A 14,011-nucleotide genomic window follows, 5' to 3' on the forward strand; every position below is an offset into this window, starting at 1 on the left:
GAACAGACGTTTCTTTAGTTGTTGGAAACATCACTTGGTCTGTTCAGCCTGGAGAAGAGGAGAGGGAGGGGAGACCTTATCGAGGTCTACAACTTCCCCATGAAGGGAAGTGGAGGGGCAGGCACTGATCTCTTCTCTCTGGTGACCAGTGACAGGACACGAGCGGATGGCCTGAAGTTGTGTCAGGGGAGGTTTAGGTTGGCTCTAAGGAAAAGATTCTTCCCCCAGAGGGTGGTCAGGCACTGAACAGGCTCCCCAGGGCAGTGGTAACAGCACCAAGCCTGACAGAGTTTGAGAAGCCTTTGGACAACGCTCTCCGGTACATGGTGGGGGATGTCCTGTGCAGGGACAGGAGTTTGACTTTGACGATGCCCGTGGGTCCCTTCCAGCTCAGAAGCGATTCCATGATCCCCCAAAGGCCGATCGGTCGGCAGGACCCCTCCCGCCCCCCGCCCGGCCGGGGCTCAGGGGGCCCGCGGGGCCGCGGCGCTGACTCAGGCGGGCGGCAGGCGGCGCCTTTAAATGTGCCGGGCCCGGCCGCTCCGCCTCAGGTGCCGCCGCCGCCTCCCCCGCCGCGCACCGCGCACCGCGCCTGCGCCGCCCGGCACGACCCGCTCCGTCCGCTCAGCTTTGTGCGGGTCCGGCCCGAGCGAGCGGCGGGACCTGCGGGGCGACACCGACCCCCAGCACCGAGACCAGCACCGACCTCAACCCCGACCCCGACCCCAGCACCGACAGCCGGGGGCGCGGGCCGCCCGCCGCCCTTAAGGTGGATCGCGCTTAAGGTGGAGCGCTGCCGCGAGTGGACCGGGCGTTAAGGTGGATCGCGCTTAAGGTGGACTCTCGGCGAAGCCGCGCCTGCCGGCGGGGGGGCCGGGGCTCGGCATGGGGAGCCCCGCCTGAAGCGGGGCCCGAGGAGCCGCGCCGGCCCGGCCCGAGGAGGAGGAGGAGATGGGGGAGGCCCGCCGCTGAGGAGCCAGCTTCGCCCCGGCCGCTGACAATGCCCGGCTCCCGGCCGCTCGGCAGGAAAAGGCAGCCCATGGACGAGGGCGAGGTGGGGAGCGCAGCCCGGCGCGGAGCCGGCGGGAGCGGGGCTGCTCCGGCTGCCGGCCGCTCCTTGGGGGAATGGGGGGGGACGGTGGCGGTGGTGGTGGTGGTGGTGGCGGGGGTTGCCCCGTCGCGTTTGGATTGGGAGAGGTTTAATTTTCTTTAAAGGCAGCTCCTTCATCACCGCCATCCTCCTCCTCCTCCTCCTCGTCCCTTTGCAGCTCTGAAGCCGCCCCGGCCGCAGCCTCCCCGCCGGCCCCCGGGACCCCCCGGCGCAGCGCCATGGAGGCGGTGGGAAAGTTTGAGTTCAGCAGGAAGGACCTGATCGGGCACGGAGCCTTCGCCGTCGTCTTCAAAGGCAGGCACAAAGAGGTGAGAATACCGGCTTTTTTTTTTTTTTTTTTCCCTTGGTTTTTGTTCGGTTATTTATTTATTTATTTCCTGGTCTGGGCCGAGCTGGGCAGCGCGTCCCGGTCACCCCGTCCCCGCCGGCTGCGGTCGCTATTTCCAGCCTGGGCATCACCCCGGGCTCGGGGCAGCCCTGGGGGTGGCAGACGTGTTGTTTGTTGTTATTTGTTATTGTTCTCTTCGGAGTTTTCTTTGGGAGCAGGCATATGTCCCGGCAGGTGGCTTCACCTTGGGGCTGGGAGGCCGGCAGCCGCCTGGGAGGTGTCCACAGACTTCCCCCCCCAAAACCTGCCCTCACCTCCAGAATAAGGACTGTGGGGGAGAAATCCCTCCACGCTGTCTGTGAAGTGTGTAGAGAGCCCTTCCTTTAGTTTGGGTTGGATTTTTTACGGTTTTTATTTTGTGTCTGTGAAGTCTTTTCTTCCTCCACTTAATTTTTCCAGGAGGAGGAGAAATCTCATACTGGTAAATAAAAGGAAACCAATCCGGCAGTGGATTTTCCATCATTAGGGCTTGGGATAAGCTGTGGCTCCCACAGTGCGTTTATTTCTAGTGATTAAATAAGAGGATAATCGCCATATAAAGTAGTAACAAAACCCCAAACCTTGGGCTTTTCTCCTTGGGCTGACAAGCATAATTTGGAAAGGGCAAGTCTGAACAAGCGAGAGGTAGGCATTAGGATGTGAAGTGAGAGGCCTTTACCGGTACTGCACAACACTTTGTTCAATAGTATTTGTAATCTGTTAAGAGGCTGCTTAACCTAATGCAAATTTCACCATTAATTTACATTTACCTTTGCATTACATATGCACTATTTCAGAAACCTGAGCTGGAAGTAGCTGTGAAATGCATTAACAAGAAGAACCTTGCAAAATCACAAACTCTGCTGGGCAAGGAAATAAAAATCCTTAAGGTAAAAGGCAGACTGACTTGTTTCCTTCAGTCTTTGTTCTATATGCCCTTTGTTGCTCCTATCTTATAGTCTTTTTTTTCCCCCCTCTTTCTAGGAATTGAAACATGAAAACATTGTTGCCTTGTATGACTTCCAGGTAAATACATTCAATTACAGCAAAATATTTTGGATTTGGGGAAAGATTGAATGAGTTTGTGAAACTTCAGTTTTTAACAAATGTTTTGTATTCAGATGTGTATTCTGGGGGGGAAAGTCTTCTGATAAATTAGGGAAAGATAAACAAACACTGTTGAGCAGATCATGTGTTAGTTATTGGCTGGACCATAGAACTTGTGTGAAGTTGGGAGTTGAAGTGGGAGCTTCTGTTCCCAGGGTGTAATGCAGTGTGTGGTGAATATGTCTGTGGAGGAAGCTCTTAAGTTCTCAAAATCCTAGAAGTAAAATTACAGTAGTTTATTTCTGGCATGCCCACCTTTGGTTTTCTTTCTCTGGTCTGGATAAACTCCCTGAGAAAATTTCTTTTTCCTGGGCCATGGTAAAATAGTGTGAGCATGACTTTGTGACATATGATTGTCTCCAGTTCCAGAGGATTTTAATTGGCATTTTTCTGTTGTCCTTGTGGCAGTCACTAAGTGTTAAAAATTGCAGCAGACATTTTTAGATTATTGTGGTTTCCCACAGTTGCCTTTTCCTTCAAAGTCAGCCCTGAAGATCTAATCTGAGGGGCTAAAACCAATCCGCTCTGAAACCCGAGTTATCCAATGACTTTTGGGTTGTTTTTTTTTTCCCCTTGAATATTTAGTTAACTTGCCCAGTGACCCAGCAGGATTTTTCTTAGACATTTGCGATGCTTTTTAAAATAACGCTGCAGGATGGGAAGCCTAAGATGGAACCCGTGTGTTCGTGGGTGAGGGTCTGGTGGGGCCGGGGGGGCTGATGTGGAGTGACAGCTGTGTGACCACGGACCCCCGGCTGGCCCTGGGGTCGCTTATCGGGAGCCTGCTGCCCTGTCGCTGATATCACGTGTCCCGCAGGCCGCCGTGTTTGTTGACATTCCTCCTTTTCCCGTGGATTGGCTCCGGTGGCTCCCACGTCACCCCAGACACGAATCCCGGCCGGAGCAGCAGTGCCTGCGTGCGGTGCCTTCTGGGGGCTGTAGTTTGGGGGCTGTGTCAGCCCTGCCCGAGGCTGGGACACCCCCGTGTCGCTCCCTGCCCGAGCAGGGGGCTCTGGCCAGGTGCTGCTGGGGCCCGGGGGTTTATTTTTGGTGAGAGGTGGAAGTGGGGGATGTCAGGTTGCTCTGGGAGGGAGAGAAAGCTGCTGGGAGCAGGATTGCTTTTTGGAAATATTGCATTGCTCCTGAGCAGCCCTTCAGAGCTGGGCTGGCGAAGCAGTGGCTGCCTTTGGCCTGATGTGTGCTACAGAGTAGCTGGGAAAGCTTCCTCTGGGTGCAGGCCACTTGGGGCATTAGATTTCATGGGGTTTTTTTTTCCTTCTCTGTACCTTCTAAATTTGCTTAATACCTTTTTCGCTTGAGGGAGTGAGTGGCTGCTCCTGCACTTCTTCTGTAGTTTGCATTTGTATGAAGCCTTTATGCTGCTGGGTGTGCTCATTGCAGATCTTTCAAAACTTCTGCTCTGTTCCTCTCCCTGCTTCAAGTTACTGCTGGGTAGGAAGCAGCTCAAAGACATTTTCTGCAAAAGGAGCAATTTTATCACTGTTACAATTATAGCAATGCGTTTTTCTCCTTTTGTGATGGGCTTTAGTTAAATCCTATGTATAACAGTGTAATCTGGTGAGATTTTTGCAAGAAGCTGTGCTAGATGCCACAAAACAAGAACTTGAGAATGGTCCAGGGGCTCAAGGGATGCCCAGCTGTGTGTTTAGTTACCAGCTTTGTCAGATAGTCCTTGTATGACCTGGGTAATTTGATTTCTCAGACAAAATTAGATGATTTAGGGAGCAGTGGGTGTTTTATAGTGCTACCAGGGTGTGGAGTCTCCTCTGGTGTGAGGTGATCAGTCACCAGACAGTCTGATGGGGTCCACCCACATAGGTTGTGTGTGTAATGTGTCTGAGTGTTTGGCCTGCTGGGGAGTTGTATGACAGTAAATTATCTGCAAAGCTGAAAGTGCAGGTCTGTGGAAGGCTGGCTACTGCCCACCTTTCTTACTTTGTAGAAAAGACTGCTGATTACTCACCTTGCTCTCCCAAGACAAGACTGGTTGCTTCATTCATAGCTGCATGTGTATTTACCCTCAAAAATATATTTGCAGTTAATTGAGCCTTTCCTTGTAGGCTTTCTAAAACTGAAGAGGTTTATTCTTGTATTACAACATCATAGAGCTGAAGGGAAAAAATACTTCCTGTGGAACTCAGTGTTGCCCTGTAGCTTTGTCTGTCATTGCATTTTGTGTCCTCCCTCGCTCTGCTCTGCCTGTCAACAGTGACTCTGACTTTTACTCGTGTACACAAGGAAATGGTTACCAAAACCACAGTGGCTGTAAGCAAGTGATTACACGCAGTGATGCTTTCATTTGCATTTTCCTGGTTAAAAACTAATGTTAACCAGGCCTCATACAACACACGATTTTTGATGTAATGCCAGATTTGCTTCAGACAGACATTTGCAGTGCTGATATTGAGCACTGACAAGCAGCTCTCACCCTGGCACCCACAGTTTATCCTTCAAATCCGGGAAAATTGCTGTGCTACTTCTCATGTCATAGATCTTTGTGATATTGGTTCATAAATAATGACAAAATAAGAAGCTTCGTAGGAGTAAATGATACTGACAAATGTTTAATGCATAAAAGTGCAGTGACTGGACTTTTATAGATCCCCTTGCTGGAGTCCTGAGAGCAGTGTCAGAACATGAGAATGGCTCACAAAATGAAATATGCATATTCCCATTATTATGTGCTCATGTATTAATGAGAGGTGCATTTAGGAGCCTAATGCAAGAATCCCTGCTCAAAAAGAGGATAAATCCTATTGTATTGCATTTCTGAAAGTGCTGTCTGTTTAGTGCCTGTATGGGGTTGTGGTGCAGGTTTTTCCCAGGCACAGGAGATGTTTGGCATACAGTAAAAACTCTATTCTGCTATCTGTGGGGTGCATTAGTAGTTACTGAGCAATCTCTGACTCCTCAGCTGGCTTGCAGAGGGGCTGGAGTTGGGGACCCCAGTCTGCAGCAGTCAGGGGGGGTTTAGCAGTCCAGAGGGACATCTGGATACCAGAAGTCTCTTTACTCTGAAGGCAGCCAAATGAGCTCTTGTTCCTTAAGGTGGAAATTAGTAACAACGAGGATACAAATGATGGTTTCTGCCAGTATGGAAATGAGGTTTCTCGGAAAACTGATCTCCAGAACTCTGAGGATCAGCTCAACTCTTCACACACATTGACACTGGAAGGTTAGCACGTGTGGTCTGGTGTGTGGGACTTGCTTTGGTTTCCTCTGTGACTCAGGGCATTGATTCTGTGATCTTGATTAGCTGAGGGGATTCGATGGTAGGAAGGTAACTCTCGAGCTTTTCAAATCCTGGGAGCATTGTGTCCTAGACAGCTTCTTCCAGCATTACTCAGAACTCAGTTCTTACATGTAACTGAGATCTTTGGGCAATGGGAGATCCTGGGTGTGTTTTCCTCCCTGTGCTGTGCCAGCTGCCCCAGATTGAGTAAGTGTCAACTGAAGATCTCACACGTGGCTGTGTTGATGCTAGGGCAGAAAATCTGCTATTCCTGGACATAAGTCATGCTTTGGATATTAGAAAGCATTTTCCTGCATGAAATAGGAAGAAGGATTATTAAACTGGTGTGTTTTCCCTAATTCTGTGCTGTGAGCTGAGCTTGCTTCTTAGAGCAGGCTGGCTAGGACTGTGCTTGTGTGGGTATTGGGTGGGTTTTGTGTTGGTTTTCTTTTTTTTTTCCCAGTTTTTGCACGGGTGGGATGGACTGGTTGTGGCAACCCAGCTGTTAACATCCGGCAGGGCACTGCTGTGACGTTTGTGTTCAGCCTGTGTTACCTGAGGGTCTGCTTTCCATAATTTGGTGACAAGTTGGCTTATTGTACTCATGAGTTTGGGATGAGCTGAGAGTAATGCCTAACTCGCTCATCTAGCACAGACTCACCAAAAATATTTCTGCTGGGATGACTGTATCACCTGGAGACAAAGAACACGGAGTCCTTGCAGTGCAGTTTTTCTCATGCACATGGATTAAGGAATGGGTGGCAGAACAAACACTTCTCAGCTCAGTGATCAGTCAGCCTGGTGATAATAACAGCCTTGTTGTGTTGCTACTGTATAGCAAGTCCTTGTGATCAATAGGACAGTGGCTGCTGGGCTGTGATGTTCTGCTGTGCTGTCTGCACCATCACCCTTTTCTGACACGGAGCCTTGAGCTGTTAGTCTGCATCTTGTGTACGTGCCTGCTGCTGTCCCCCGGGACCTCTGGAGTGCAGTGTCCTTAGGTGTGTCCTTCCCACTGCCCTCCAGCCTCATCAGCTGCAGTGCCGTGCTGGGGAGCCTGGTGTGGGATGAATCAGTGTTGCAGCAGTGTCACCTCATGCCTCACCACCTCTCGTGCCACCTCACACAGGATCTCCTGTTCCTCAGGTGCTGCTGTTTGGGTGCCCCATCTCGGGGAGACAGGGCTCCCCTGTGACACTCGGAGTGACTAAGGAGGCACTCTGTGTCTGGGGGATCGCAGTCCTGAGGTCAGGCTGCCTGGTTAAATCCTGGTTTAATTCCATCCCCGAGCGAAGCTGGCAGGTTGCCTGGTGAGTGGGTGTAAAGTGCAGGCTTCTCTGAACTGCCAAGCAATCCTCTTTCTGTTTGTGCTGCGGACAGGAATGGTGTGTGTGCTGTCCTGCTCCGTCAGCATCCTCCCATCTGTTGAAGGGAATCACTGAAGATTGGATCTGGCTTAATTTAGAGCTGGAAGGGAAAAGGACAAAAACCCAACCACCCCGCTGCCAGTAGTTTTGTAGGGTGAGGCTTGAGAGTTTAGTGGACCAAAATGGATATGTTTGTGGAGAGTTGAGAATTTTATAGTCTTTTTTTTTTTTTAACACTGGCTTCACCTGCCAAGTACCCCACTGTGCAGGTCACAGAAACATCTAGCAAATATTGACCACTAAATATAGACCTCAGAGGAGTCATAGGCTTTTTATAGAGGGAGTTGTCTTGCTGCATTTCTGAAGTTATGATCACTGTTTTACTCATCCTGTGTGTAAAGCACATACCTGTGTTCCTCTCACATGATGAAGGTGTCATGGAAGAGCCGGCGAGGTGGTGGTTAATAGCCTCCAAAGCTCCTGTGGAAGGTAGCATTACTCAGACTATAATGACAGATTAAGGAATGTTTCCCAGGAGTAATCGGAAACTGGTAGGCTGTTGTGTTCACAGTTTGACAGCAAAGCTCTGTAACGGCAGAAGTGCTGTTTGTGCTGCTCTTCTTGAAGTCCCATCAGTGTTTCCACCATGAAAATTTCCACCGTGTAAATCCCTGTGATGACTGAATGCATTTGGTTGGAGTGAGCAAAGCAAGGAGGTGAAGATTTGGAGGATAGATGGGAAGAGGCGCCTCGTAATCAGTGGCTGGATGGGATTAAATTCAGATGGAGAAACACTGTTTGAATTTATTTTCAGTATTTATAGGTTCAAACCACAGCCTAATTAAAAGATTTAATTTTGTGGCTGGACTGAACTTGCTCCTAAACTGCAATAAAACCGTGTTTCAAAAGCTCATTTTAATGCTCAGGCTTATCTAGAGAACTGAGGATACAGTTCACTTTCAAGTGTCTTCCTTTCTCCTCTCCCTTTCTTGCACCACCTGCCTTCCCACCTGTTGATACCAATTGAAAAGCTTTGCAGAACAAGCAGACTAGCAAACAGAGGGTTGGTGCTGATGGTAGGAATCCAGGCTGGATGGCTCTGATTTGCTTTGGCAAAGCACCTCGAGAAGCTCTGGTCCTTGGAAGCAGCTGTGGGTCATCCATGGGGTAAACTGCCTTCATCCCAGAAGTGAGATACAGTGGGAAATGAGCAGCCAAGCACAGGGGTGGTCAGCAAAGGTGGTGGTCTTTGATCTGCAAGGGGGTTTGGTTTTGTTTTCAAAATAAGTACGGGTGTTTTTGTTTGCTTTCTGTTGGCTGGGTGTTGTTTTTGTTTGGGTTTTTTTTGCTGTTACTTACGTTCATGTAGCAATAACAAATAGCAAACGTGGTGGAAAATGAACAAGAATGATGTGGTCTTCACATGCAAAGTTTCTCAGATACAGACCTAAACATATTTTGGTAGAGCGAAAGCATCTTAATTGTCTTCAGATGTTATGGTTCCTCTCTGAGAAATGTATTAACAAATGTTCACAGCAGAATCCAGCAGAGCCCTGCCCATAGATAGCTTTGCAACCTCTTCTGTGCTTGCTGTATAGCAAAGAGGTGCTTTAACTGTGCTATATCTCCTGGATTATAACGTGCAGACCTTAAATATCACCATAAACATAGCGATGCCGTCAAAATGCAAAGTGAGGATCTCAGAGCTGCATTTGTTTACTAAGCAAGGTTGTTTCAAGGGGGGCTGATAGAAATGAATCAAATTGTGCATCACTGGTTGCTTAGGGCAATAATGTTCTGTCTGGCTGCAGGAGCACCTGGCTTGTCTCCCAGCATCAGAGTAACAGGAGGAATTAGGTCAGCTGAGCTGGCATAGTAGGGATCAACCAGACTGTGCTTCGGGTGGGGGGGATGAAAGATGCATAATTTTAAGTCATTAGAGATCCCATTTAGCAAAGTGTCTTACACGTCCAGGAAGGCAGGGCCTCCCAGCTGGGGTGTGAGAGCTGCTGGTGTGATGGGGAACCCCAGGGGCTACAGTGGGGTCCAGTGGTGCTGGGCAGGGCTGGGAGGCAGCCCCGGGGGCTGTGGGGTGGGCTCTGTGTGTCCCCTCCCTGTGTGTGCTGTGTCCTGTCACCGTGTGCACAACTCAGCCACGGGGGGACTTTCTCTCTCTGAAGGCTTCATTTGCATTTGATGTTCTCTTCATTTAGCTGGCAATTGTAGCCAGCATGTTAAATATGTTAAAAAGTACCCATTTCTCTGGTTTTTAAATACTGCAGATTTGAGCCCATGTTTCTCTGGCTTCCAGTGGCTGGATTTTTTTCCCCCTCTTAATTTAAGAGCGTTTTTATTTGAAAGAAAACTTTAATGCTTTTTTTTTTCTTTAAATTCCTTGTTTCCACACCTTTGTGATAACAAGTGTGTTTGTTTTCTTGAATCTGGTACGTGAAGTCTCAAATAAATGGATATAAAAGAGAAGACTTGCAAAGGCCAGTCACTCATGCAGCTGCCATAGAAGAGCTCAGGGAGGTCAGACATTTTCAGAGTTGCTTAAAAAACAAACAAACAAAGAAGAGCAACAAAATAACTGAACAACTCCTACAGAGTATCAGATTGTGTTGGGGATATACCATTAAAAAACAAGCAATTCCCAACTTTATCAGTGGAACTACATTAATCAAACAAAAACTTCAGGACTTGGTCACTTTGCTTGTACTTGCACATATCTCAGTAAATTAATATGTCTCAGTGACTGTCATTAAAACTGAAATGTTCACATTTCTACTGTGTTCTCCACCTCGACCCCCAGCTCTCCCCCCACAACTCCTACTCATTGGGCAGGCTCATAAAATGCAACTTTTACAGTATGTAAGGATTTAATTCCAGTACATGTGACTGAGCTTAAGGGAATGAGGAATTCAACTTTAAAAGTTCAGTTCATAGCATGGCTGTGATACAGAAAGGAGATAAGGAATAAATACAGAAAAGCAAATCGGATCTTGATTATTTTTATCATTGTTTTTAGAATTCTGCAGTTTCCTCTCTTGATAGTATGAACATAATGCATTGCCATTTGTAAAGGAGCTTGCTTTTGTTCGAAAAAGCTTCTAGGTATTATTCTGCCTGTTGGCAAGGGGGGTAACTACTTCCTTCTACTCTGTGTCAGGAAGTCCAAACTTTTCAGGATTCTGCTGGCTTTTTTTTTCATCTACATTCTCTTATCCTTGCTGAGCTGCTGCAGCTGCTGCATGCAGGTGTGGCCTGCAGCCAATGCTCTTGGGCAGTGATGCCTCCCCAGGAGTTGGCTGGGGTGGCACAGACTGCTGTAGGAGTGCAGCCTTACCCCCAGAGCAAAGTGAGGGAGTAAGGGGGGATTGCTTTTCAGTGTTCCTGCAGCACAAGTCCTCAGTTTGCTCTGATGTGCATGTTTTTGGTCTTGCCTTGAAGCTCTGTGACCTGTGAAACCCAGCACTTTGTCTCTCTACCCCATTATGACCGGAATCCCATGGTCTGGTTTCTGTGGTCAGGCTCAGGTGCAGCTCCAGCTGTGGCCTGCTGTGCTGTGCTGCTCTGCAGAGGCCCTGTCTGCCTCTGAAGGAGAGCCAGGTTTTCCTGTCTGAGCTCTCTGCGAGTGCTGTCATCCAGCATCAGTCACCAGTCATCCAGCAAGTGCCTTGGATCTCAGGGCTTTGGTGGAGGCCAGCAGTGAAGCTGTGTGAAGCCCAGAGCAGAGTGCCCAGCAGTGGGGGTGTGACCAGCACTGCTGCCTCTGCCTGCAGGCAGGGGAGGGGCTGCTCTGCAGGGACCTGCTGAAAGCTCCTGTCCAGTGGAAGGGATGGGGAAGTTTCTTCAGGTCACTTGAAGACTGAGCTGCCTTCCCAGCTGTGCTCCCATTTGTCCTGGGTGGGATGAGCTGCCTGGCAAAACAGCAGCTCCATGGACATGACGTTGTCTCGTTTGGTTTTTAATGTCATGCAGGCAGACTTCAGAACCGTTGCCAGGAGGATGGGAAATACTTTCCTTCCCTTCCTGAAGCCTGTGTAGAACCAAAGGATAGTCTTCCTGCTGTTTTTAATCTGCCCTGAAGTACAACCTGTCCTGAAACAACTCATCAGATCTACAATGGAGAACATGTAGTGCTTGGAATGGGGCAGTGCAGACCCTTGGCATTGCTGTTCTTCTCGTCCTACAAAAATTTGCCTGCTGCAAGGGCAGCCATAAACCATTTCTGTGCTGCTGGGCCTCTCTTCTGCTTGTTTTGTGCCTCTGCTGGTGCTCTGTATCCTGGGCAAGTTTGGCAGGTCAGTAGGAAGTGGAATGCAGTCGAGAGCCAGTGCAGAAGTTTGTGGGCCTCTCTGGGTCTTGCTTTCTGGTGCTTATTCCATGGGATCTGCAGAAAGAAACTAGAAGCCCTCATGCTTCTGGGAAGTCACAGATCTGCTCACCATGGTAATAACACTGTCCAGTCAGTAGCAGTAGGTTTTATTGCTGGACCTGGATGTGTCAAAACAGGGAAAGGTATTGAATAGACTATGGGATGATGGTGTGTGTTGTTTGCATGTCACTTGCTGGACCTTGTGCTTTTCTGTGATTGCTAGCCCAAGATTTATCACTTTCAGGGGAGCCCTTACTCAAGAGGAAAGTGCCTGCTGGTTCCTTATAACTTACTAACTTTCTTGGTTCAGGACTTTGCTGGCTGCACAACTTGAATCCCAAAAGTCTGTCCTAAAACATGCTTTTGTCTGGCTGTGAAGCTGTGTCTGGGCTTGAGAAACATTTTGTGGTATTGCATGTCCATGCAGAGAGATTATACTGCAGTGAGTGCTTTCCCTTTCTTTCTTCATCTGAGTTAATTATTGTCTGCTGAATTGGAAACCTGTTCAAAATGTTCCTGAGTTCCTTATTGAGGTTCAGGAGGAGTGAGGAGGATGACCAGGGATAGAAAACAGGTGAACACAGGAGGCTCTGAGACATGTTTTTCTCTTCACTTGAGGTCAAAAGGCATGTAAATACCTTATAGCTGTTTGCTTTGGATCAGTTTTCCAAAGGATGATGAGCACTGGTAGGTGCTCCCACATTTCAGATTGTCTCTTTTTGTGTTGCGTCAGGAGATAATCCTTGCATAGTGTGACAGTTTTCCTTTCCCTCTCCAGGGGTTAGCCTGCTCAAGCCAAGCTGTGAGCCCCAGTGAAATAATACAAAGACATTTTACTTTTTTTGCAAGTTTCTTCCATCTCTTGAGGACAGTGGGTTCGTTTTTCCCCAGCCCAGTGTGCTTGAGAGGCCCTGCCTGAGCTAGTGGCTTTCCAGGTGCCACTGGCCTGGGAATTGGCTCCTGTAAAGCAAAGCTGTGCTTATTACAGGCTGTGTTCATGATTCCAGTTTCACTGTCAGAAAGCAATGACTAGAGGCCATAGGCCAGGAGGGCACTGGCTCCATGAGACCCCACTGGCAAGGCAGGAGGATGCAGTGCGCTGTGGTTTTGCTGCAGTGAGTGGGGGAAGTAGCAAAAGTCAAAAAAAAAAAAAAGGTGGAAAAGCTTAGCTTTCTGTTGGTGTTATCTTCCACTGTCAGACCCTCAGCTTTGCTACACTGCTGTTGTGTTGGTGCAGTTGGTTAAGTCCCAGCCTCGCTTACAGAGATCCATGCATGGCAATTATCTTGGCTTGGCAGTGCCTCTGGGTGCTGTTGGAGAGGTGGTATGGGAGATATCTCCTGAGTGGTACAAACCAGGAACCTTTGCCATCAGAGGGAGGCCAGCAAACGGGCTGATCTTCAGGAGGGTAACAAAACCAGTCTTAAGGACTTGAGTCCATACAGCTCCTCTCCTACGGGCAGCAGGAGCTTTGTCAGCCCTGTGGTGCTCAGCACATGGTCATAACAGTGGACCTACATTTGTGTTCAAAATGTTCCTCCTGTATCCCCCTGTCTTCCTAGAAAGGAAGACTTGTGTGAGGTGGAAGCCATTCTTCACTGGTTTTACCCCAGAGCCTGTTACAGTGCTGGTCCCTCATATACTGGTGAGAACACTGCACTGCTGAGAGTCCTGAGTGTTGTGTAGTCACATTTCCACTTTTTTTCCTTCCTGAGCACCTTTCTAAACTCGGTGGCAGGCTCAGTGCAGGGGTAGAGTGCAGAGGAGGATTTTTCTAAGGAAAATTCCTCTTGCTGACTTTTTAAGCTGTGGTGGGAGGATGACTAACTGTGGGTACACCCAGACATTTCCCTTTGGACACACCTAAAGACACACTTTCCAAGAAGATCATGCCACCTTCCAGTATGGGTGGAGAGAAAATTTAAGGGGAGACAGGACTGCTGGGCCTTGAGGTCCATAATTCCATCCTTCCTAGTGTCCTAGTGAGGAATTTTAGCAGAGCAGAGTCCTGGGGTGATTTATGGTGTACTGCTAAACGAGATTTCTTCATTTCTTTGTCCTCCATCAGCAGATGTGTGTTATTTGTAGACAGCAGAGGCTGTTGCCTATTTTTACACTCAATTAAATTGTAACTTCATTGCTGGGGCCTCTGCTGCAAGAACTACAAGTCAGGCAATGATCCAGACTGATTAATTATCAGCTTAATGCCTTTGGCAGAGGCCTTTTGCTGCTATTGTGGAGCATGGTCAGGGTGCTGCTGCACTTTGTGATGAGAGGAAAAGTTTGGGGTTTGTCTCTGTGCTGTTCCCTTCATTGAGCTTGTTTAGTGACAGGATTAGCCTTGGCTGCACCAACTGGCACATGTGAATAAGAGGTCCAGAGGAAATTATCTGTAGTGCTTCTTGGACATGAGCCTCTGCAGAAATTC

General features: G+C 48.7%; 1 protein-coding gene across 7 annotated transcripts in view; it reads left to right on the forward strand.

Annotated features, from left to right (window-relative positions):
* Window positions 1–14,011, forward strand: part of ULK1 (unc-51 like autophagy activating kinase 1) — a 94,887-nt gene that overhangs the window by 15,371 nt on the left and 65,505 nt on the right. For 4 of the 7 annotated variants that reach the window (XM_032705558.1, XM_032705553.1, XM_032705556.1 and 1 more), the window contains exons 2-4: window positions 1,269–1,419; window positions 2,276–2,368; window positions 2,463–2,504. The exons of 1 other annotated variant lie outside the window; for it this stretch is intronic. In XM_032705558.1, the coding sequence (XP_032561449.1) occupies window positions 1,330–1,419; window positions 2,276–2,368; window positions 2,463–2,504 (225 nt within the window). In that variant the 5' untranslated portion in view covers window positions 1,269–1,329. Of the gene's footprint in view, window positions 1–648; window positions 1,055–1,215; window positions 1,420–2,275; window positions 2,369–2,462; window positions 2,505–14,011 lie in introns of those variants that run through there. 2 more of the 7 variants (XM_032705555.1, XM_032705557.1) reach the window with 2 other exon arrangements.

Source organism: Chiroxiphia lanceolata, chromosome 18 (genome assembly GCF_009829145.1).
Source record: "Chiroxiphia lanceolata isolate bChiLan1 chromosome 18, bChiLan1.pri, whole genome shotgun sequence".
In the NCBI taxonomy this organism is placed as follows: Eukaryota; Metazoa; Chordata; class Aves; order Passeriformes; family Pipridae; genus Chiroxiphia; species Chiroxiphia lanceolata.